General features: G+C 32.1%; 2 protein-coding genes and 1 pseudogene across 2 annotated transcripts; all 3 read left to right on the top strand.

Moving 5' to 3' along the window:
• The window catches only part of LOC134275023 (uncharacterized), a 40662-nt pseudogene extending 18056 nt beyond the window's left edge, over positions 1-22606 (top strand).
• LOC134275021 (uncharacterized) lies at positions 1210-2909 on the top strand. The gene is made up of 2 exons (XM_062757258.1): positions 1210-1510; positions 1685-2909. Exons 1-2 carry the CDS (start codon positions 1456-1458, stop codon positions 2848-2850), a joined length of 1221 nt encoding a protein of 406 aa, XP_062613242.1. The 5' UTR covers positions 1210-1455; the 3' UTR covers positions 2851-2909.
• On the top strand, positions 14381-16899 carry LOC134275025 (uncharacterized). The gene is made up of 2 exons (XM_062757263.1): positions 14381-14911; positions 16433-16899. The coding sequence occupies exons 1-2, from the start codon at positions 14395-14397 to the stop codon at positions 16864-16866; spliced, it is 951 nt and encodes a 316-aa protein (XP_062613247.1). The 5' UTR covers positions 14381-14394; the 3' UTR covers positions 16867-16899.
• Positions 22607-22941: the final 335 nt, after the last annotated feature.

Raw genomic sequence — 22941 nt, 5'->3', positions numbered from 1 at the left:
AAAAATATTTCGTCTGTGTCATTCATTCAAATCTTCGAAAGGCAAAAAAATATATTAATTAAAGTAAATTAATGTTTGTCCCTGGTTTGGATTAAATAAACAGTACACTTGTGGCATATTTATTCCCTCGGTAGCAGTAGTTCTAGTAATAAACTGACTTTAGTAGACGTGATTACTTTTGTGAAAGACAAGCGGGGTATATGTTTATCTCTGACTTGGAATTTTTCATCTAGTTATATATTTATGACTCTTGATTTCATTTTATACATGGAAGGACATATGTTTATTCACATCTGTTCATATGTGTAGAACTATTATATGTGTATACAGACAGCAGGGCATATGTTTATCTCTGCTGACTTAATTGTACAATTATTTTTTAATTTGACAGGTATAACTGCACTTTGCCCCTTTGTATTGCTTCTTTTTTCTTGGGGTCTGAACTTGATTAAATTCAATTTAAAGTATAAATCTAATCATGTTCATAGCGGTTTCAGACCACAAGAATGTTTGATATATTATGTAATCAATTACGTCATATATTATGTAATCACGATTTACATATTAATCATATTCATAATTCGTTTTCACTCTGTTGTGAATTTTTCATACGAACAATAAGTTGTTTATTAATAATTTTATGGATTTCACGATCAATTAATTATACATAATTAATTACAAATATTTTCTATAATGAAAGTCACATTAGTGGCAAAGTGCAACATACCTAAATGTCTTGTTGTTTATGAGAATGGGGAGTGAGGCGGTGGCTTGAAACTCTGCGATAGTACAATAACGGTGACTTGGGTTCTCGGCAGTACAAGAAAATGTTAATGAGCGAGAAGTTCCACATTTTAGTTATTAGGTCAAAATGAATTTGCATTGGGAATTGTACATAAAATAGATTAATTAAAGTAGCCTGAAAAGTGTGCAGCCAGAAAACTATTTTGTGGAGAATTATTTATAGAACTTTATCAGACTTAACTATGATATTAATTTTCGCTATTAACATACAGCAAACAATATTCTAAACAATATTAATAAAATCCCTCCACGAAGAAAGTTTAAAAGTCTAAACTCCAGAATTAAGATGATGTACTTCTTTTGATCTGTTCATTTCTATTTATAAGAAGTGATAATTTACGACAAAATTATTAGAGCAAACCAGGAAGACAATTTCTAGGTCTAAACTCCAGAAGATGAACACTTCTCACGAGAAGCCGTGTGTAAGAGATGTAAACGAAGTTTCTCCACTAATAAAACAAAATGTTTATAAGAACAACATTTCTTGTTTTTGTCCTTCTACCTGTCGTATACTCACAATATATTCAAGTGTACTGAGAGTGTAAACTGGACTACGATGATCTTCAAAAACTGGTGCAAAAACAGAACAAGATATTTGACAGAGACATACAAAAACTCAAGCAGGAAGTGGAAAATCTCAGGAGAGACAACATGGAGCTCAGGCATTTAATTAACAAAACTGGGTGTGATGGAGAGTCCACATCAGGTATGTAAAATATGTGCCCTTAAAGTAAATTTTAGTCGTAATTAAATGCAATATGTTCATTGGTATTCTCCCTTTCTGATATTTCACCACTAGCTATTTGTACCTTTCCTACCTCTTTAGTTTAATATTGTTCAAAATTAATTTAACAATAAATTTTTTTTTTATTTTCTCAAGGTTCGGTAAGAGGTACAATGTTTATTGGTTTTACCTTAGCACTAACTTCGCAGAATTTTGCACACAAAGGAAGCATATTAAAATTTGAAGAAATCATAACAGATTACAGCGCAAAATTTAATGACCGTGGAGAATTTCTCTGCGGCTTAAATGGCACATATGCATTTTTCCTTCATTTAGTAACTAGATCATCAAACGCTAATGGGGCATGGATTTATAAAAACAATAGTCCAATGACATTGGTTTGGCAAGGGGGTCCAAGAGGGACCCCTGGTGATGCGTCAGGGTCAACATCAATTGTCGTTGATTTATACAATGGCGATACAATGTCTATTAGATCTTACAAGGACAATTTAACAGTCACTGATAAGACTGTATGGTCCGGTCATCTCTTATCCAAATTACCAAATGACAACCCTGTATTGGTAACAACATTAGAAAATCCTGTTGCCGGTAAAGATGTTACCATTCGTGGACGAGATATTTTGGTCAACTTAAGACATGCTAATTTCTCGATGGCAAAAGATAATTTCTTGTGTACCAAAGCAGGTTTATATAAAGTTGATATACACTCTATTATGAAGTCTTCTGTTTACAATAGTGTAGAGTTATTCTACAATGGAAAAGGTCTCGACAAAAACCTCTATAGATCGGTCACTTGGAACTCCCAAATTGATTACAGTTCCTCTTCTACAGCTGCCGTACTGAGTCTCTCTTCCTTAGACACGCTTTCGTTGAAGATGAGGCTTCAGAATGACAGAACCCTAAGCTCATCATCGATATTTGCCGTGTATTTTTTGAAAAACAAAGCTGGCAAGGCCGACTTTTTTTGTAAAAGTTTGGAAACCATAGGGACTTACCTGACTTGTCCAAAGTCACTTAATATTTTTAGTCCCACCGGGTTGTTTAGCATAAAATCAAAGGGATTTTACTACTTCGGAATACATTTAGTTTCCGCAACACGTGATACTGGAGTCCGAATTTACAAAAACGAAGCACCCATGACAACGGCTTGGCTTGGAGCTGAATGGGGTACATGGATGACAGCGTCTACGTCGATCGTTGTTGATATGGATCTCGGGGATCACATCACATTTAGAAAAATTACTAGTGGACTAAATGTGGACCATGCTTCTATAATCACCGGCTATAAAATCGACATCTAGTGTAGCGATTGTTTAAAAGAGATAACAATTTGAAAATTCTTCAATTTAAATGTAGTTTTTTTTAAAAAAAAGATACTTATACAAAGAATGGTCGATGCGCATATTGAACATAATTGATAAAGGATCACATGAAATTTACATGTAAGGTGATGTTATACCCCGGTATATATCCTGCATGCATGTATGAAAAAATTAATTGTATGGTTCCTGTGTATGTACTTTACTTAATTATAAATCTTTGTAGTAAAAGCCGTGTTTCGTATTATTCTTTACAAGATAAATTATTAGGTTGAAATGTAGACAAATTGTCTCGTTCGGACTCTAAGCTATAAACCCTGCTTGAATATATCCTCTGAATGTGTTTTCGGATAAATGTTTTGCAAATATTTAAAAATTTCAACAAATCCAAAGCTTAAAATCTTGAAATTTATAACAGTAACAAAAATAAAAGAAATGTCAAAAGAACATTAAAGAATTTTACACTAACTTAAATTTCCGAGCAAGACTTTATATATTAAACTTATTGTATTTATTAAATGTATTTGAATATGTACAAAAGTCAAGAATTTCTCCTGTAATGATTTACAAAACATTTATAACAAATACATCAATTTCAATTATAAATATATTTTGTGTGGATTTTTATCAACATTGCCTCTATCATGGGAAAGATACATATAAGACGCGAAAAGATCTTAATCAGAAATGTAGTTTTATCATGTGGTTGTACTTTAATTCAAATAACAAACTACTTAAGTAGTAAATGATGTCTCTCAAACTAATACGAAAAAAAATTGACTGCAAATTGAATGTTTCTATAATACGCTAAGTACGTTTTCAAGAGTAGATGTTCACGTCTGACAAAGTAACAACCCATTTCTCTAAGTGCTCTTGAAACTCTTTATATTGTTCTCTAGTATGAATGTTGTTCTAACTATAAAGGTCCTAAATAAATGCTATAGTCTTCTTAACAATAACCAACTTTCGAATTATTTAATATTATATTTTGAATAATCCCATGGTTTTGTAAAAACATAAAAGGTGAAAAAATGCACACTGTTAAACGAATGCACACTAATAAACGATATACGGGCTAGATTTTGTATATGAAAGCTGTGCGGCTCAGATTGATGAAAATGTATTTTTTTTTATCACACATAAATTATCATGTATATGCAGTGATTTTATAGATAATAATTAAACATGCTTACGCTATTTATAACAATTTTATTAATTTGTTTTTTCTATTATCATCATTCCAGTCTAAAATTCATGTTTATTACATTTTGAAAAGAGAAATATTTGATTTTTTTTAAAAATAAAATTGATATTTGTTTTCATTGTGAAAAAAATACTAAAGAGATATTCCGTCATAGAGTAAAGAGATATCAAAGTAAGTAGAAAATAATTTTTTGACAGTCATAAGATAGAAATTGTAGCTAAACAATGTATGTTCATGAAGACTAATGTCATCCTGAACATGTTAATAAAATCCATTTTACAATACGTTTCTTACCAAGAATTTCTAATTATAAACTATGACGTCTCTACTGTTCGTAGGCACTCATCTAAGGCCTCACAGCCTATGACAATTTGTTTAGAAAAGACAAAGGGAAACCAAAGAAAATATCATTAACCCAAAATATTACTGTTTTGTATTCAGATATAGAAATTGACTTTGATTTATTTTATTATGATAGAGAGCGACTGGCTTTGCGGGGTTGGGGGTTGGGTGAGGAGAGGGAGGCAAACAGAGGGTATTATTTGAATCAGCACCTTCTACATGTACGACAAGGGGTCTCAGCTTCCGAAGGACAGGTCTCTACATCACACAGTTTGATTCGAACCAGCAAATTAAGAAAAGGATCAACATTTTACTCTGTGACTCTTAGAGCAAATGCCTTAACCACTGCACAACGCAGGCTACTTAATGTTTTCTTCAAGTATGTCATAAGACTTCAATTGTAATAAATGGTTCTGAAGTTAAATTTATGACCATTTTTCTCAAAGGACAGATAGACACAGGCCTTATGATTGAATCTCTGTGAATGCAGTAAAGACATCTTCATAGGGAACGAAAAATCAAAATATTTTTAATTTATTAGGCATCTTTCATTTATTGTGTCAAAATAATAACCATCCATTAAAGGCAAATTTAAAAGATGGATGACTATAAATATTTCCAGAATGTTTTTCTTTCGGGCGTGTTCGAACTAAGACTATATCACCGTTATTTATTACCACAACAACGATACCCGTTGCTGTTCGAATTTCATTTGCACCTTCACCGGAAGTGAACATGCCACCTATCGGATTGGAATTAACTGCTATTACAGAGAAGACGTGTCGTATGAGTGAGCTACAGTATAGATTTCAGGTAACCACGTATACCATGTGAAAGCGCAGTGAAGGCTGCCGTGTGTGGACTGAAATGACCCACGGTGTTCGTCAAATAGAATTGTCTGATGTTCTGTTATATGCGTTTCGTACGTTTTTAAATAAACATAGAACGCCACACCATTGAGTTGATTAGTAGTAGGAATTCCTGTAAAATACAAATAACTATGCCAATATTTTTATTACATGATAAAAAATCATTTAGAATATCTTCCTGTAATGCAAGTAAAGTATAGAAAATATTAAAAAGTAGGCATAATAAACTCCAAGGTCAAGGTCAAAAGGTCAAGGTTTTTATCATCCAATGAAAGGTATTGCCAAAAAACTACATATTTGAAGTATGAGAGTACTAGTATCTACCGTTTAAAAGTTATGGCCAAAGTAAAAATTTGGCATTTTTGTGTAAAATGGGACAAACTCCACGGTAAAGGTCAAAAGGTCAAATTTAGTGGTACCCAAAGTAAGGTCTTGTCACAAGGAATATACATATTAAATATGAAAGTCATAGCTCCAATAAATGAAAAGTTATGAAAAAGGTTAAGGTTTTTGCAGACAAACAAACCGCCAGATAGACAGACGGACATACAGACGAACACGATAAAACTATATACCCCCGAATCTTCGATTAAGGGGACATAAAAAGACATGGTCTTCAATTAACTTTTCATATTATGATACATTATAAAGAAGACGTTACAACAATGAAAATGTTTGTTCTGATTTTCATATTAAATTCTCTGAAAAGTATACTCAGAACAGTTTTGTTTACTGAGTAAAAGGGTGGAGTAAAACAAGAATTAAGGTAGAACCTATGTCGGAAAAGTCTTTGTCACAAGATTTTCAAACTTTTCAAAATGATAAATTAGTACTTGCTTATCAATCAGTTAAGATATCATTATATGTTTCCTTGTTTTTAATCTAGAACAGGCTGTGAAACTTGGTATGGCATTTACATACTGCGACATTTTCAAATTGTTTTAGGGGTACTTGTCATAAAGGGAATATGAAAAATCACAAAAATACTTCTTCAAACATCGTCGTTTATAAACTTTTTTAACTGAATAATATTAAACAATATTTTATCAAGAAGAATTTGTTTTTTATTCAATATGTTCAATTAACATAAAAGATAAGTCCATCATTAAAAAAATAGTCAAATGAACTCTATTATTTTTAGTCAATTATGCACCCTATATTTGTAAATATTTTTTAGAAGTCTATGTCACAATGTTTTCAATCTTCAATATGATGAAGAACATAGCCAAATGATTACAAAAAATGATTAAAATATATACTTTTCCCCTCTACATGCTCTAACTAATGAAAGATAAGCTATTTACCGATACTCATATTCTTGACCTTTTTGCACTTACAAGGGATTTACTAATTAAATGACTGTTTGGGGTTACTTTCAGATTAAATATTTATTAGAAATTGAACTTTTACTTTAAAAAGATCATATTTAATAGAAAAATTGTAATTAAACACCAAGAATATGAATATGTAACAAATAATTGTTAAAAGGAATGCACATCATTTCATTATAGATATCACAAAAATGTACACACGATCAAAAGATCTACAACACGTACATCTTTGACTTAGACACATTTCATCAAGATATTACACTATATAGCTGGTAACTAAAGATTTCTTACGATTTATGCATTCCTTCAAAATGGTTACATAACATTCAAATTATTACGAAAGTTGTATGTACATTGTAATTTCATTACACTAGATAGTCTTGGGTTTGTCAACTTCAGGTCTAGATCTAGTAAATAAAAGGTGCCTACATATTTTCTCTTATTCCAGAAATATTTTGCCATTAAGCATTATAAACCAAAAAATATATGAATTGAATTAAGATTATGTTGACATGATTGAATTCTGTGAATTTAAAATTGCAGTATTTTCTACCATTTTTATTGAAGCTGTCAAGTACGGGAAAAAGTGGTATTGAATTAATTATGACGTCCTAATTTGGTTAGCACAGGTTTATCACATTAACCAGTTATGATGTCATACGAAGTAGGTTCTACGTTAAAAGAAATGTAATGAATACTGTGTGCTAAATCAAAAGTTTATGTCTACATGTATAGTTATTCCCATTCGCTTGAAAAGCAGGAGGGTATATAGTAATCGTTAATTCCATCCGTCTGTACGTCCGTCCGTCTGTTACGCTTTGGGGTACCCATCTCTTATCCGCAACTCCTCTTAAACCACTGAGTGAAATTTTATGAAACTTTCACAGAATCTTTATAACATATTGCCATTTTGCACCTTCTATTTTATTTTTGGATCCGACACATATTTTGGGTTTTCTGGCCACAGCAAAACATGGACTTTTTTTTCATTATAATCATATGGGAGGCGGGGGGTATCATTTAGTGAGCTCATTGCTCACAGTACCTCTAGTTTTTGCATTAGAATTACTGTGTATTTTACACTAGCACATAGCTTTACAGAGTATATTTTTAGGTCTTACACTTACCCCACGCCCTTTCTTATTTAGAAGGAAGTCAATATTGAACAAAAGCAAAAAAAAAACACCTTACCTTTATTTTTCTATAAGAAGGAATTAAAAATAAGCTAAATATAATCTACTACTCTACTAATTTTTAACTGTTACTTTGCCACAGTACTTTTAAGTATACCTCCACCAACATTTAAAGTATGCTTTAATCATAGCGAAGTAAATTATGATATGATAGTACTTGTGTAAAGGCTTAAATTCATTTCAATATTTTATCTAGAGCCTCTTTCAGAATCATTGAAAGGTATAGAGTTTTATTTATATTTTTGCTTTTCATTTATTTTTATTTATTTATTTTTTTTTTTTTGATTTATCGTAATGTTCTTTTTTTTGGGGGGGGGGATAAAAATTTCCTCCTTTTTCATTGTCAAATAGGATTTGCCAAACTTACACAAACTAAAAGTTGAAATGACGGAAATTTTAATTTTTCCTATTAAAGAGTATTTAAACCTGATTTGTGCATGGTTTGATTTCTAAAAACTAGAGGTATTGTGAGCGATGAGCTCACTAAATGATACCCCCCGCCTCCCCTATGGTTATAAGTGGTGAAAAAGTCCATGTTTTCCTGTGACCGGGAAACCCAAAATATGTGTCGGATCAAAAAGTAAAATAGGAGGTGCACAATGGCAATATGTAATAAAGATTCAGTGAAAGTTTCATCAAATTTCATTCAGTGGTATGAGAGGAGTTACGGATAAGAGATGGGTACCCCAAAGCGTAACAGACGGAAGTACAGACAGACGGACGGACGGAATTAACGATTACTATATACCCTCCCGCTTTTCAAGCGGGGGGTATAACACGTGGAATATCATTCTTTAAGCAAACTCTATAAGGAGGAATATTAAAAAGAAAGAAGAAGGTATGGTTTCCATACAAATTTTGCCCTGTGATTTTCTGAAAAATGAAACTGGTGTAAAAGTTGAAAACTCATGCTTTTTAAATAATTGAAATTCAATGCAAAAAAAATACACAAATCATTTTTCTCACATGTGTTTTTCAATGCTAATTATGACGCCATAAACATGTGCATTTTCCCGTATTTTCTTAAAAAGTTGCAGAAGACACCAATTTTCAATGGAATTTTCTTTCGGATAACATTGTCAACAGGCATCGCCCAAAAAGATCTTGAGATATGTGATTCATTATTGAATTTTGCACAAAATATAAAAAAAATTAACGTGGGCGACGGTTGTGGACACTGTTTTCTAAAGGAAAATTACCTTTGAAATGTGCCATTTTGAGGCTTTTTCTGTTGAAAATAGAGAAATGCTTCACATTTATGACGTAATATTTGCAGAATGGTAAATCTTCATGTCATATTCTTTCCTGACTTATCAGAGTTATTTATTTAACTAATATTTAAGCCAGTTTCAAACATTTTTTATATCATTGCATTTTTGGGGCGCAATAAAGCTAAAACCATACCTTCTTCTTTATTTACTTGACAATTAAAGAATCTCTTTTCAAACACAATTTAAGCATTGAAAAACTACGTGAATCTCTCAATTATTTCATACGACTTTTTGTATTTTTCTGGTCACAGAAAATGCAAAAATTAGTTTCGCTATAAAAAAGATCTCAAGGAGTGTATATTTTGTATCACTTTAAAGGGGGTCATTTTTCAATGGGGGTCATTATTTTATAGGACTAACATATAAAATAATGACCCCCTAGGACCCTTTTTCTACAAAAAATGATTTTTTTCTACAGGTGGGGGTCATTTTTTGTCGTTGAAAAATGACTCCCCGGTCATTATTCGATGGGGGTCATTTTTCGTCTTTACACCGGCTTAGCTTCTTTCGTTTTTCCAGGCTTCCTAGATTTGAGACGACTTTTTTGTTCTTTAAAGTTTTTAATATATTTGCGTGAGCTAAGGGGTTTCTTGAAATTCAAAATTTTCTTTCTCAATTTTTTCACAAGGATATCTATTTCAAAAACTGATATTTCCAATTTATTTAGTCTACGTTTTAATTCAGTGTCCTCGGTTAATTGCTTCTTATTCTCTTCTTCATATATTGCCAAAGTCTCCTCGAGTTTCCAGATTTGTTTATTCTGAAGAGCATTTTCGTTTCTGTTTTTGTCTTGCGTGTCCAAAATTTTCTTCCATACTTCTTCTAGTGGAGTTGTCCTGTCACTGTCTGTGAAAGAAACTTCTTTTCTTGAGATAATCACTGGCAAGTACAGTAACAGCAACAAAAATGTCGCCATTATACTATTTGTTCTTCCCTTTATAACCTTAAAATATGTTATCTCTCATGCACCGGAGTGACATAAGACAACAAATATACAGTACATCGACAAGAACTACTGGAAGGAATAATTATTATATATCTAAATGTACAATTCTGCATTCATTTATACAAATTCATCTAATTAAGTTACATTGCTTTTACATTCTGCATTTCCCGCTACCTTGAAATTATATTGATTAATGATTTTAAAAGAAATATAATAGTTGATGCCTTAAAAACTACCTCAAAGAGCGTATTGATATGAAGGCTTATCCTATTGATATTTACTGTATACAGGGAAATTTTCGCCCCTGTTTTATTTTCGCCCCTTTCGCCCTACCCCCATTTGGGCGAATTTAAAACGGGGCGAATTTAAATATTACAGTAGTATTTCTTAAACAAAACTATGACAGGGCGAATTTAAAACGGGGCAAAAATGTTTGCAAGTGTGAAAGGACGAAAATAAGACGGGGCGAAAATAACCCTGTATACAGTATATTGCTTTGGGACGTTCAACAACATATAAACATACAATCAAACCTATATTGTTTGTTTGTTTTGTTATTTTTTTCCTCTAGCAATATGATGATCACCAAATTTCTTGATACAGTCTAACTAATGATGAAAAAGACAAAACTTTTACCGAAAATAATTACTTCGTAAATTAACAATTTTGCATTACTCACTATGCAAATTTGTTAATGTACGAAGCTGACATTTTCACCTAAATGTTGTCTTTGTATGTCTTTGAAAAGAGGAAAATATATGGACAAAATTAAACATTTGAATGTGATATAAATACATGTAACAGCACTTTATACAGCAACCATGTTTAGTCTACATTGTATTTGAACAACAACGGATAATTCGTAAGACTATTTATGTATATTTTGTCAGCTTCCATTGTCAAAGTATATTTTTTCTCTTGTAACATACATAATTTTGTAATTATGCATGTAGTTAGCGTCTTCATCCAATCTGATTGTGTAATAGATGACACTTCAAAGGTCATAATTTAGAAGAAAGAAAAATTAATGTTTAATGGCGCCACTCACGTTCCTACAGTTGAAAATTGATGGCAATGCTAACAAGAATATAAGCTTAAACATTACTAGATATGCAAGACAAGGACAAAGATATGTGCTTCGGAATGACAAAATTAGAAAACTCTGTTAGATTTTTATTTTTTCAAAGTAAAATCTGTTCTTAGTTTTTGTAGGCCTATCTGTCAACACACTCAAAAAGAAAAACTAATATGATTTTTAGCGAGCTTTATCATGTTTATATCCTTTCGGACAATTCTTTAAAAAAAATCCTCCAAGTTTTGAATTTTTTGATTTTGATTATTTTTTTTTATTTACGCAAGGCCTTCTAGGACAACATCTCTGTTTTAAACTGATGATAAGGTTTCAAATAGCACCCTCTCCCTCTTCAAAATAAAAGGAAATGGAATCTTGAGGACTCTTTGGCAAGAGACGAGGAAAAGAATAAGAAGTTAAAGACCGAAAATAAGGATCTGGAAAGTAAACTCAATCAGACGGAAATATCAGTTGGGAATATAGACGCCCATGTGAAGAGACTACAAAAAGAAACCCCCAAATTGATAAAAATAGTTAAATCTCATGCTAGAATCTTCCTTTGTAACAAACAAGGACTTGGAAATTCTATGTAGCTTGAAAAGTCGGTATCTGTGACAGTGGAAAAATTGACTGGGTCTTAAGTGGATTCAAAATCATTGGCTTCATCTTCCAAACGGCTATTGACTGGTATTTATTTTAATTTTCTAAGGAAGTATATATAATTTAAAATACTTTAAATTCACTTGATATATACAGGTATTATATAAATAGAAATCCGTTTATATCAATATATATTTTTGTGACTAAACTTAATCAGTTTTAAACAATAGAACAATACTTGTATATTAGTATTCTAATATTTTTAATTAAATTTCTATTTAAAATTCAAAACATTATCAAGCACACAAATTAAATAAAGAGCTGTGAAAATACGAAATATCTTTTTAAATAAACATAAATAAAATATAATAAATATATGTTATTATGATTTTGCATCAACATGCTATCAAATGTACTGGCATGGAGAATACAAATACTTATGACTATTTATTACTGACTCTTTTATGATAGAGATTGGACGTCAAGAAAAGATATTTAATGCCTTTTCCAATAACTCATAATGATGATTGCATTTTCTGTCTATTTAAAACCGCAAACGGCACATATAACTGAACATCAAACAATCCTTTTTGACGGCATTTTGACAAATATTTGGGGTTATTACAGTCTACACACAGTGGCCTTTACTGCACCCTTACTTGGGGTATACAATTTTACATGGAACCTTTACTGTGATGCAAACGGAGGACTGTATTCTCTGAAATTGCAGTAAATTCCTATCAGACAGGTACATGTAGCATGTTTACTGTCAGTAAAAGTGTACCAAATATCCAAACAACCACTGGAATCGTCATTGCTGAAATAAATAAGGGAGATATTGTACTGGTAGCAGAGTGGTAATAGTAGTCAATGAGTTTGAAACTGATATTTTAAAAACATATTTTCAACTAAAACTGAGCAGTTCTGATTTTCAGAAATACACAGGTCCAAGTAATGCAATCAGACTCATAAAATAATATCGAACACATCCATTTTTTTTTTCAAGTGCCAAATATGATTTTGAAAATGTTATCTTAAACTTATCAAAAGGACCTCGGTTAAAAAATCAAACTTTGAAGATAATAAATCTTTTGGGAAATATAAACATTCAAAGGACACAATGAGTCAAAATCATGTCTTTCTTTTAAGATATCTTTATCATACAGAAAAAGATTCTGAAAATTATGAGTATATAGCTAAGATATGACAATTAAACTGCAAGAAAAAACTGCACTATGTAACGTGCCGAAAATAAAAAAAGAAAAAAAAATAGAAATTTGAGGTTCTGAAACCTGTAGTTTTCTGAAACCTAAAAGTTTAAGGAATTGAACAAATTTAACACGGGTCATGCAAAAATTCGACATTTGTTAATTTCCCGTTTGTGCGTCACAGTGTCGCTTTCAGGGTTGTTAAAAATTAACAGACCTGTAATGAATATTATGCTTTTTTCTGTGAGTGGCCTTGAACCTGTCAGAATGACCATGTACCAAGGTCATGATTATAGCAAACCCAAATGGCATTAGAAATAATCTTCGTACAAAGTATAACCAATACAAGATATTAATATATTTTCTGCCAGTTACCCTGAACCTACCGGAATAATGTTGTGTTGACACACCATCGGGCCATATAAGGGATAAATGGGGGAATATATAAGGGAACCCCAATCCTAGTTTGAACTTCCAATGATTCTCTGTTAAAGATATGGCCCAAGCCATGTCTAATTTTTTTTATTTGTCCTCTCCAAACCTACTGAATAAAAATGGCCGGACTCAAAACGTCTTTTTACATTCCATTACAAGGTATTTTTCCCTCTTATCCAGTCATCACTTATGTTGAAATCTCTTGACAAAAGGTTTTCCCATCGTACCTAACGACCCAGTTATTTTACCCCTAGTCGGGTTAGGACAGCAATCATTTTTTAAAGATGGCCCAAAACTTAAGTGTTTCATTTTTCAGTGACCTTGAACTTGCCACCTTTGATCAAGGTCAACACACATTCTCAGATCTTAAGCAATCGTTGTACCTAGTATGGACTCAAAGTCCCGAAAAGAATTATACATATTTTAACCGATTGATGTACTTGCCGGAGTGACCTTGGATGAAGGTTAAGATACACTCTTGCCCTATTAAAAAGTCAGAGTCTTAGCCTCTTAGCCCAGACTAGAAGTTATGAACAGAACTAGAACATTAAAATTTCTGTCAGTGACCTTGAATTTTCAGAAATGACCATGGGTCACTGTCGTGACATATATTTCGGACAGTATGTAATCATTTTGTCTAGTACGAAATTTACTTCCAATGTTTTAATTCTATATAACAAATGTATAACCTGGACAAGATTGCACGGACAGACGGACGGACAAACGCGACAATTTATATATACCTCATTTGTTTGCGGGATATTAAGGAAAATTACTTTAAAAAAAACCATGAGACAAAAGTCTGACTGTATCCTTTGTTTAATGGTCGGCAGGTGATGCTCAATCCTTTATGGCACCTGATCCCATATTTGATATTTTGGAGGTCAGTGTTTGCTATGCTACTATTTTGTATTAATAAATAGATCGAAAGTACATTGCTCGATTTTTACTCCAAATTTTTACAGTTCATATCTTTATTTTGCGCACATATATTGGATAAGACGTTAAAGGGTCACCAAGGGAAAATAAGGACATTCAACGAAGAGAAAGGTGTAATGGCGCCTCTTTCTTCGCTACTGCTATTGGTTTCTTTGACCACGATCGTCGCAGCAAAGGAAGTATTTACCACAGACGGTGATCGAATCTCCCATTCAGAGGATGTTATTAAGACATTGCAAGAGATGCAAGAACAGGAAAGACTGGAAAATGCTCGTCAAAATAAAAGGATATGGAATCTTGAGGAATCTATCGCAAGAAACGAGGAAGAGAATAAGAAGTTAAAGACCAAAAATAATGAACTCAAAAGTAAACTCAATCAGATGGAAATATCAGTTGGGAAGATGGACGCCCATGTGAAGAGACTGCAAAAAGAAAACCTCAAATTGATTAAAACAGTTAAATCTCATGCTAAAATTATAAACAATATTCATTTTAGAATCTTGATTTGTAACAAACAAGGACTAGAAAATTCTAGGAAGCTTGAAAATTTGGTACCTGTGACTGGTGAAGAAGTGACTGAGTCTAAAGTGCAATCAAATTCGTTGCCTTCATCTTCCAAACGGCTATTGACTGGTAATATTTTTTCAGAGAAGTATATATATTTTAGAATACTTTAAAATTCATTTGATATATATGTATATAAATAGAAATCCGTTTATATCAATATATATTTATGTGACTAAAATTTATTAGTTTTTTCACAAAAGAACAATACTTTAAAAGTAGTAATTTAATATTTTTAATTCAATTTTTATTAAAAATACAAAACATTATCAAGCACACAAATTAAATAAAGAGCTGTGAAAATAGGAAACATCTTTTCAAAGAAACACAAATAAAATATAATTAACATACGAGGGTCATTCAAAAAGTTTGTCGACTTCTGTCCTAACTTTTTTATTTAACGTCATATTATATCCAAATTTGTTACAAATTTTTTTAACAACAGATTCAAATAATTTGAGTAAAAAATTGGAACGTATCTTCATATTTATTAAAATTAACAAGGATTTAGAACAGCAAAAAAGGGATCACGGAGCACCGTCAAAATTGAGTAATTTACTAACTTTCACTTTATAGTATTTATAGCAATACTTCTAATAAATGGAGCTGAAACGAAATAAAATTTACATGTTCGAATTAGGTATTGCTGTATTAATTAAAATGAAATCAGGTTATGTAATATGTCGCTCCATTTTAAAGATATCAGTATCTAAATACATATGGACTTGATTAAAATAAGCCAAAAACCATAACGTTAGAGGACGTCACGGAGCAGCAAGTATCAATAAACTTGTACTTTACATTTGGGAAACTTCTTCTACAAGCTAAAAAAATCGGTATAAACCAGGATCTGTATGAAAAATAATCTGTGTATTTGTATTAAATGGAAAATACAATTTTTGAGTGGTGGCGAGTTTGAATCTGACGATGGATTGTCTGCAAAGAAACAGGTTAAAGTTAAAAATATTGTCGAAAGAGTTAGGAACGTCACTGAACGTAATGTGTGCTTCACTGTTGCAGAATTAATAGAGTTACATGGTAAATTAAAGAATTTGAAAACAATGACATTCTTATTCAAGCTATATTTGTACAATTGTTCGCAAACTAGGTGTTAAGTGTTATGGATATGTTTTTTGAATGGAGAAGACGCTACAAACCGTGTTTGAAATTAAGAAAATTACTATAATTTTGACAAACTTTCTCAACGTTGTCTTTGACGCTACAATGTTGGTTAACCGTGCTCCGTGGTAACAAAACATGTTGGTTTAAATTTTGGCTAACATGAGTTCTATTTAATCAAATGGAATGAAACTTCACAGTTCAAGAATTAAATGTTTATGTTTACGAAAATGTGTTAACCTATAATCTTGTAATGATTATATGACGATGAGAAGCATTGTTTATGTATTTTTTGAATGACCCTCGTATGTTATTATTATTTTGCATCAACATGCTATCAAATGTACTGGGATGGAGAATACAAACATTTATGACTATTTATTACTGATTCTTCTATGATAAAGATTGGACGTCATGAAAAGAAATTTAATGTCTTTTCCGGTAACTCATAATAATGATTGCATTTTATAGGTATACCTTCAACTCCTCAACCTAATGGTGTTGCGTTTTCTGTCTATTTAAAACCGCAAACGACACATATAACTGAACATCAAACAATCCTATTTGACGGCATCTTGACAAACGTTGGGGATTATTACAATCAACACACAGGGGCCTTTACTGCACCCTTACATGGGGTATACGTTTTTACATGGAACCTTTACTGTGATGCAAACGGAGGACGCGTATTCTCTGAAATTGCAGTAAATTCCCATCAGATAGGTAGCATGTTTACTTCTGGTGAAGGTGTACCAAATATCCGGACAACCACCGGAATCGTGGTGGCTGAAATAAATAAGGGAGATATTGTACTGGTTCGGACACATCCAATTAACGGTCCTACCGGACGTATAATTAGTAATCCAGCTTATAAGTCGACGTTCAGTGGATGGTTCCTATTTTGAAACAACACAACTAATCTGCCGAAGAATATAACTTCAAATTTTTTATTCATTTAAAATTCGATTGCTTTTTTTTACTTTAAGACACTTTAATTTTTTGGAAAATTGCAATTCAAATCATGAAATTTACTAAGTAAATAAAATACTGAAAAAAAAATTAATTGACATTATACTCTTTGACTGCAGTCTGAAGCATGCCACTATGATCATTTAAATCAGTGATTATTAAGTGATGATATCAGATAGATTAAATTTGACGGTTTTAAAATAGTTGCAAGGTCAGGTCAAAGTAATTAAGTTTTCCTTAAACATAAAGAATAAAACATTACGGTTGTCAACCACGAGACGACTACTTCTATTTGAAAACATTTAATGTTTTTCTTCTTGCATAAAAAGATATTACAATAAAGAGTGTTTAAGATGATGTTACCAAATTGACACGCTTGATTTAATTAGAATTGATATTTGATTATCTGCTTTTCCTCTACCTTTTTAAAAGCTTAAGGATATGTTAGTTATTTCTATATGCTTCCTATATTCAGGTTTTCTTATTGCACGTATGGTAAAGACTAAGTAATCATATACATGTAAATTTACAAAATTTCACATGTTCAAGAAGTTTGGATAGTTTACGTAAAAAGAAAAAAAAACAATTGTTACAGAATTTTGGCCCAAATCTGTACTTAAATTAGAAGTTTAAAAAAAACTTCCATGAATGTAATTTATTTGGAAAATCATCTGTTTCTTTAATTCATTTTAAAAGTCTTTCTTTGTTTAAGTTTATAAATAAATTCATTGTCCCTTGAGAAGTAGAAAAGATGGTATTTTTTAAGCAACCATTCCGCCAAAAATATAGTCCATTCGCGATTTCAAACTCAGTCTACCATTTCTATTTCAGTTTTACAATTGTTATCAGAAAAGAAAATGATGATCTTCTAACCCTTACAAAAATATTATAGTATACAGTTATGGAATGGGTACGTGGGAAATAGCGAATTTATGGTTCCCGATAGATGAAAAAGCTTCCTGCCAAGGGGAACCATAAATGTGCTATATGTATTTCTCGAGTTAACAATAATAAAAACTATGGAACCTTGATTCGCCATAGTTAAAACTTTGGAACTTTGATTAACTATAAATTTGAAAATTGATTTACTATAGTTAATTTTGTTAACTGTACTTAACTATCGTATTTTTTTGTTAGGGTAAATCTCTAAGATCTTAAAATATAAGACATATAAAGAAATATACTTTTAAAAAAAATTCATCGAGTCAGAAACCAGAAAAGACAAACACCTAAAAAAAAATTGCTCCTACGCTTTTGAACAGATAGGTAGTAGTAGTCACAGAGTTTGAAACTGATATTTTAAAAAAATATTTTCAACTAAAACTGAGCAATTCTTTTTTTCAAAAATGCACAGGGCCAGGTAAAGGAATCAGACTCATAAAATAATATCGAATACTGTATTTTTTTTCACATGCCAATTTTTTTTTTATCTTTCTGGCACAAGATATAGTTCCTAGCTTAATTCTAATTGAATGGAATTTTATCGCGTTTCTTTCATTGAATAGAGTTCAATTTGCATTGTAGAATTCAGGTTTAATGTTAGAACTTAAAAATGATGCAGAATTTTATAAATAAAGAACAGGACCAAACTCCGCTCAAAAGCTCAATATCGAAAGTCCTAAAACCGTTGTAAGAACGTTTTAATGATTTCCTGGAAATTTATGCGTTTTACTGATGATTTGTTATTGATCATGCAATCGGTAGAAAAGTTAAAAATTCGATCAGTTATCCAGTTTTGTGAGAATTTGGAGAATACTCCGAATCAGACGCATAAATTAGTGACACAAGCAGGATGAAAGTGCAGCAACAGTTTTCAAGTGGCATAGGAGGTTTAAGGAGGGGAGAACTTCTGTGGAGGAGAATGAGAGGTCTTGCCGCCCAGTGGAAGGTCGCATTGTCCTCGCGGACAAAGTTAGGGCGATAAAGGAGGTGGACCGCCGACGTACCGTGCGTGACATAGACGCTAAAATTGGCACGTCCTACGGAACAACAGAGCGCATTTTAAAAAAATGAACTTAACATAAACAAAGTAAGTGCGAGATGGGTTCCCAAGTTTCTTTCAAAGGCAGAGATGGAGAACATGGTTCAATGTTCCTTAGAATTTCTAAAACGCTTTGAACGTGAGGGCGAGATGTTCCTTGATAGAATTGTTACATTGGGTGAAACTTGGCTCTACCACTACGATCCAGAATCCAAGAAGCAATCCTCTGTGTGGAAAAATCCTGAGTCCCCACCACCTAAAAAGCAAAGTGTGCAAAATCATGTATGAAACAATTGTTCATCTTTTTATGGATCAGCGTGGAATGATATTTATTCAAAAAGTGCCGGAAGGATGATCTGTTAATGGAGTCCTTTACTCTACGGTTTGTGTTTAATGATCAATAATGATTAGATTTTTTTAATTTTAATTTAAATAGTATATGTATTAAATTAAATACAAATTGTCTTATTTAATAAACATTAGAATAAGATTTTTTTCCAAATATAAATTATATAATAATGAAAAAAAAAATTAAAAATGAATGACAATGTATTTTCTTCCTCAACGCTACCGGGACTTTAACTTCAAGTTAATGAATTTTCTTCATTTCCCAGACCCCCCCCCCCCCCCACGAGGACGCATCTCATACGTGCTTTGAGAAAAAAGAGAACGGATATAGACATTTGGGATTACATACTTCATGAAGACAATGCTCTGTCTCATACAGCTCTAAAAACACAGCTTGAAATTTATCTTTTGGGATTTCTGAGATTGCCACCCCTCTACAGCCTCTACAGCCCTGACCTCGCACCTATGACCTGAAAGCAGCAACCAATGAAATAGTTTTGAAGTTTGTTACTGTCTGGTACAAAGAAACATTTGAAAGGTAGATAAAACGACCGAGGAAATGTTTGCAAATCGGCGGAGACTACCTTGAGAAGGTTTAACCCATAAGCTAATGTAAAACGTCACAAAATGTGACTTGAACTAAAGACTTTCAAGTTATGTCTAGTCAAAGTCTTACCCTGTTTATACAACCATCTATTTAAAAAAAGCTCGTGTGACTTTAAAAGTTATTAGAACTTTTTTCAATTTATTTTGCTTTCTGGTCCTATTTTACAGATATGTCTATGCGTTAATCTCATCATAATAAATTCTACGAAAGAAATTCTACGAACTTTTGGATCAACCCTCGTAAGTGAAAAAGACCGATAGTGCGGCTGTATATTTCATTTAAAAATTTCATACTGACCATGGGATAATCCTTGGCTTATGATTTTTTCGCAAGAAATTACTCAACTTGTCCTTCTCAAAAAAAATTCACCCATATGAAGCCGTCATCAATTACCGGAGGAACGTTGGATTTCCAAGATGTTGAGGATCAACTCCTTGTTCACGACTCTAGAGCCTATTTACCTACCACTGAGCTAGGCAAGCAACAAAAACACTGGAAAAATCAAAGCAGAAGTATGAGAAAAGAAAATTGATACTCATGTCCATTGAGATGCAATTGTGTCATACTTTGGGCAAAAAATCAGTTTTTTTAGAGAGAATCTTAAGATCAATATCACATACCAATTTAAAAAAACATCATATTTCTGGCATACTAAACTTTTCTAATGTGCATTTGATAAATTGAACCGAAAAACTTTGATGATCCATTTCATTTCAGACATATTTAAAAAGTATTCTTTATTGTAACAAGTCTTGCTCACACTGCATCTCGGTTTTCAGTTTAGACTGAAGAATGCGTTGCAAATAATAGCTCCTTTTTAACAAAATCAGATGTATATGCATGACTTTTCCTCTTAAACGTTCCAAAACATGTTATCTTTATTTTGCACATATTAGATAAGACGTTAGAAGGTTATCTAAGTAAAATAAGGACATTCAAAGAAGAAAAAGGTGAAATGGCGCCTCTTTCTTTGCTACTGATTTTGGTTTTCTTTGGCAGCGATCGTCGCCACCAATGATGATGACCGATGATCGAATCTCTCATTTAGAAGATGTGATAAATACATTGCTAGAGATGCAAGAGCAGGAAAGACGGGAAAATGCTATTCAAAATGAAGGGATAAGGAATCTTGAGAAATATATGGCAAATTACGAGGAGGAGAATAAGATGCTGAAGACCGAAAATGATAAACTGAAAAGTAAACTCAATAAGATGGAAATATCAGTGAGGAAGATGGACACCCAAGTGAAGAGACTGCAAAAAGAGAACCTCAGTTTGATGGTTACAGTTAAATCGCACGCTAAAATAATGAACTATATTCAATTTAGAATCTTGCAGTGTAAAAAACAAAAACTTAAAAATTCTCTGCAGCCTGAAAAGTTGGTATCCGTGGACGATGAACAATCAGAAGAATTACTGAAATTTACTGAGTCTAAAGTGGAATCTAAGTCATTGGCTTCATCTCGCAAACGCCTCTTGACAGGTGAAATTTTAAAGTTTATATATTTTTCGAATACTTAATGTTGCTCGCCGCGTGGCGCAGGGGTAAGAACGTCTGCTTTAGAGTCGCGGAATAAGGAGTTGATCCCACTGTGGGTCGTGGAGACCGGTCCTGCAGCTTTAGCCAAATAAACCGAGGTCTCGTGTTGCAGTATGTGCTGGCACGAAAAAGATCCCTCACTGTTCAATGACCGCAAGTGCCGAGTATATGAGAAAATATGCAGCTCTCCACATGCAGGTGGTGACCTCTCCATATTCATAAGTGAAAAATTCCTAAGAGGGACGTTAAACAACATACAATCAATCGATCGGATATAAAAGAATAAACTTGATATATATCTTTATATCTTTTAATATAATTTTGTCATTTAAAACAATGTAATTTTTAAAGATAAGGAGGGTTCTTTTAAATCTGTTTTTTTTTTCAATTAAATAACTACGTAAAATTTATATGAAATATTATCAACTGTTTGGCTGTGAACAATATTAGCGAAATAAATGAAGAGAAAAGTACTTTTGAAATGACATTTGAAGAACACATAAAAAATAAATCCAAGGAAAAAGAAATAGTTAATTTTCATTGACATGTTATCAGATGTTTTGTACTAAAGTGTACAAATATTATTATGATTATTTATATGTGACACTCTTTTGTGGTAGAAATGAGATGGCACAGAACTTATTTTGAATGTTTTTTCCAATAACTCATACTGATACATGATAATGTTATATTTATGTATTTCTGTAGGTATACCTACAACTCCGGATCCTCAACCTAATGGTGTTGCTTTCTCTGTTTATTTAAAAACACACGAAACCCATTTAACAGAACATCAGACAATCCTGTTTGACGGCATCTTGACGAACATTGGAAACCATTACAATCCACACACCGGGGCCTTCACAGCACCCGTACATGGGGTCTACGTTTTTACATGGAATCTGTACTGTTATAAAGGGATACATATATTCTGAAATTGCTGTAAATTCTAACCAGATAGGTAGTATGTTCACTTCTTGCCAAGGTACAACAAGCGCCCATACAACTACAGGTATCATCATTGCTGAAATAAATAAGGACGATATAGTCTTAGTTCGAACACCTCCTAGTGGTGGTCATTCCGGAAGTCTTTATAGTTCTCCTAGTTGGAAGTCAACATTTAGTGGATGGTTATTATTTTAAACCGAGGAAAACTATATTCAAGTTAAAGAATAAAATATTTGGACTAAATCATAAATATTGAACTTTTAATTTGACACACTCTATAATGGAAAAATATTTTATTGATATCAAACTCTCAGAAGAACACTTCTTAAAAGAAAATCCTTAATCCTTAAATCCCTTATTTTAAGGTAGAATGCCACACCAACTTTTTATTTTATAGATCTTTGAGTCACCCTTTTTAAACAAGGGTTTCAGCATTTAAAAGGCCGACATTAGCTCTTAATTATTTTATATGAATTTTTTTGTATTTTTTCAAAGAAAATGAAAAAAATTAATTATATCCAATTAAGATGTTTTCGAGTTAAAAGTTTGCTGTAAATGAATGTATTACATTAATAGCTAATAAAACA

The sequence above is a fragment of the Saccostrea cucullata genome, unplaced genomic scaffold (assembly GCF_032062105.1).
Source record: "Saccostrea cucullata isolate Sc308-1 unplaced genomic scaffold, CSIRO_AGI_Scuc_v1 ctg273, whole genome shotgun sequence".
NCBI classification, from domain to species: domain Eukaryota; kingdom Metazoa; phylum Mollusca; class Bivalvia; order Ostreida; family Ostreidae; genus Saccostrea; species Saccostrea cuccullata.
Note: the sequence above shows the minus strand (reverse complement) of the source record. Positions and strands in the feature narration are given on the sequence as shown.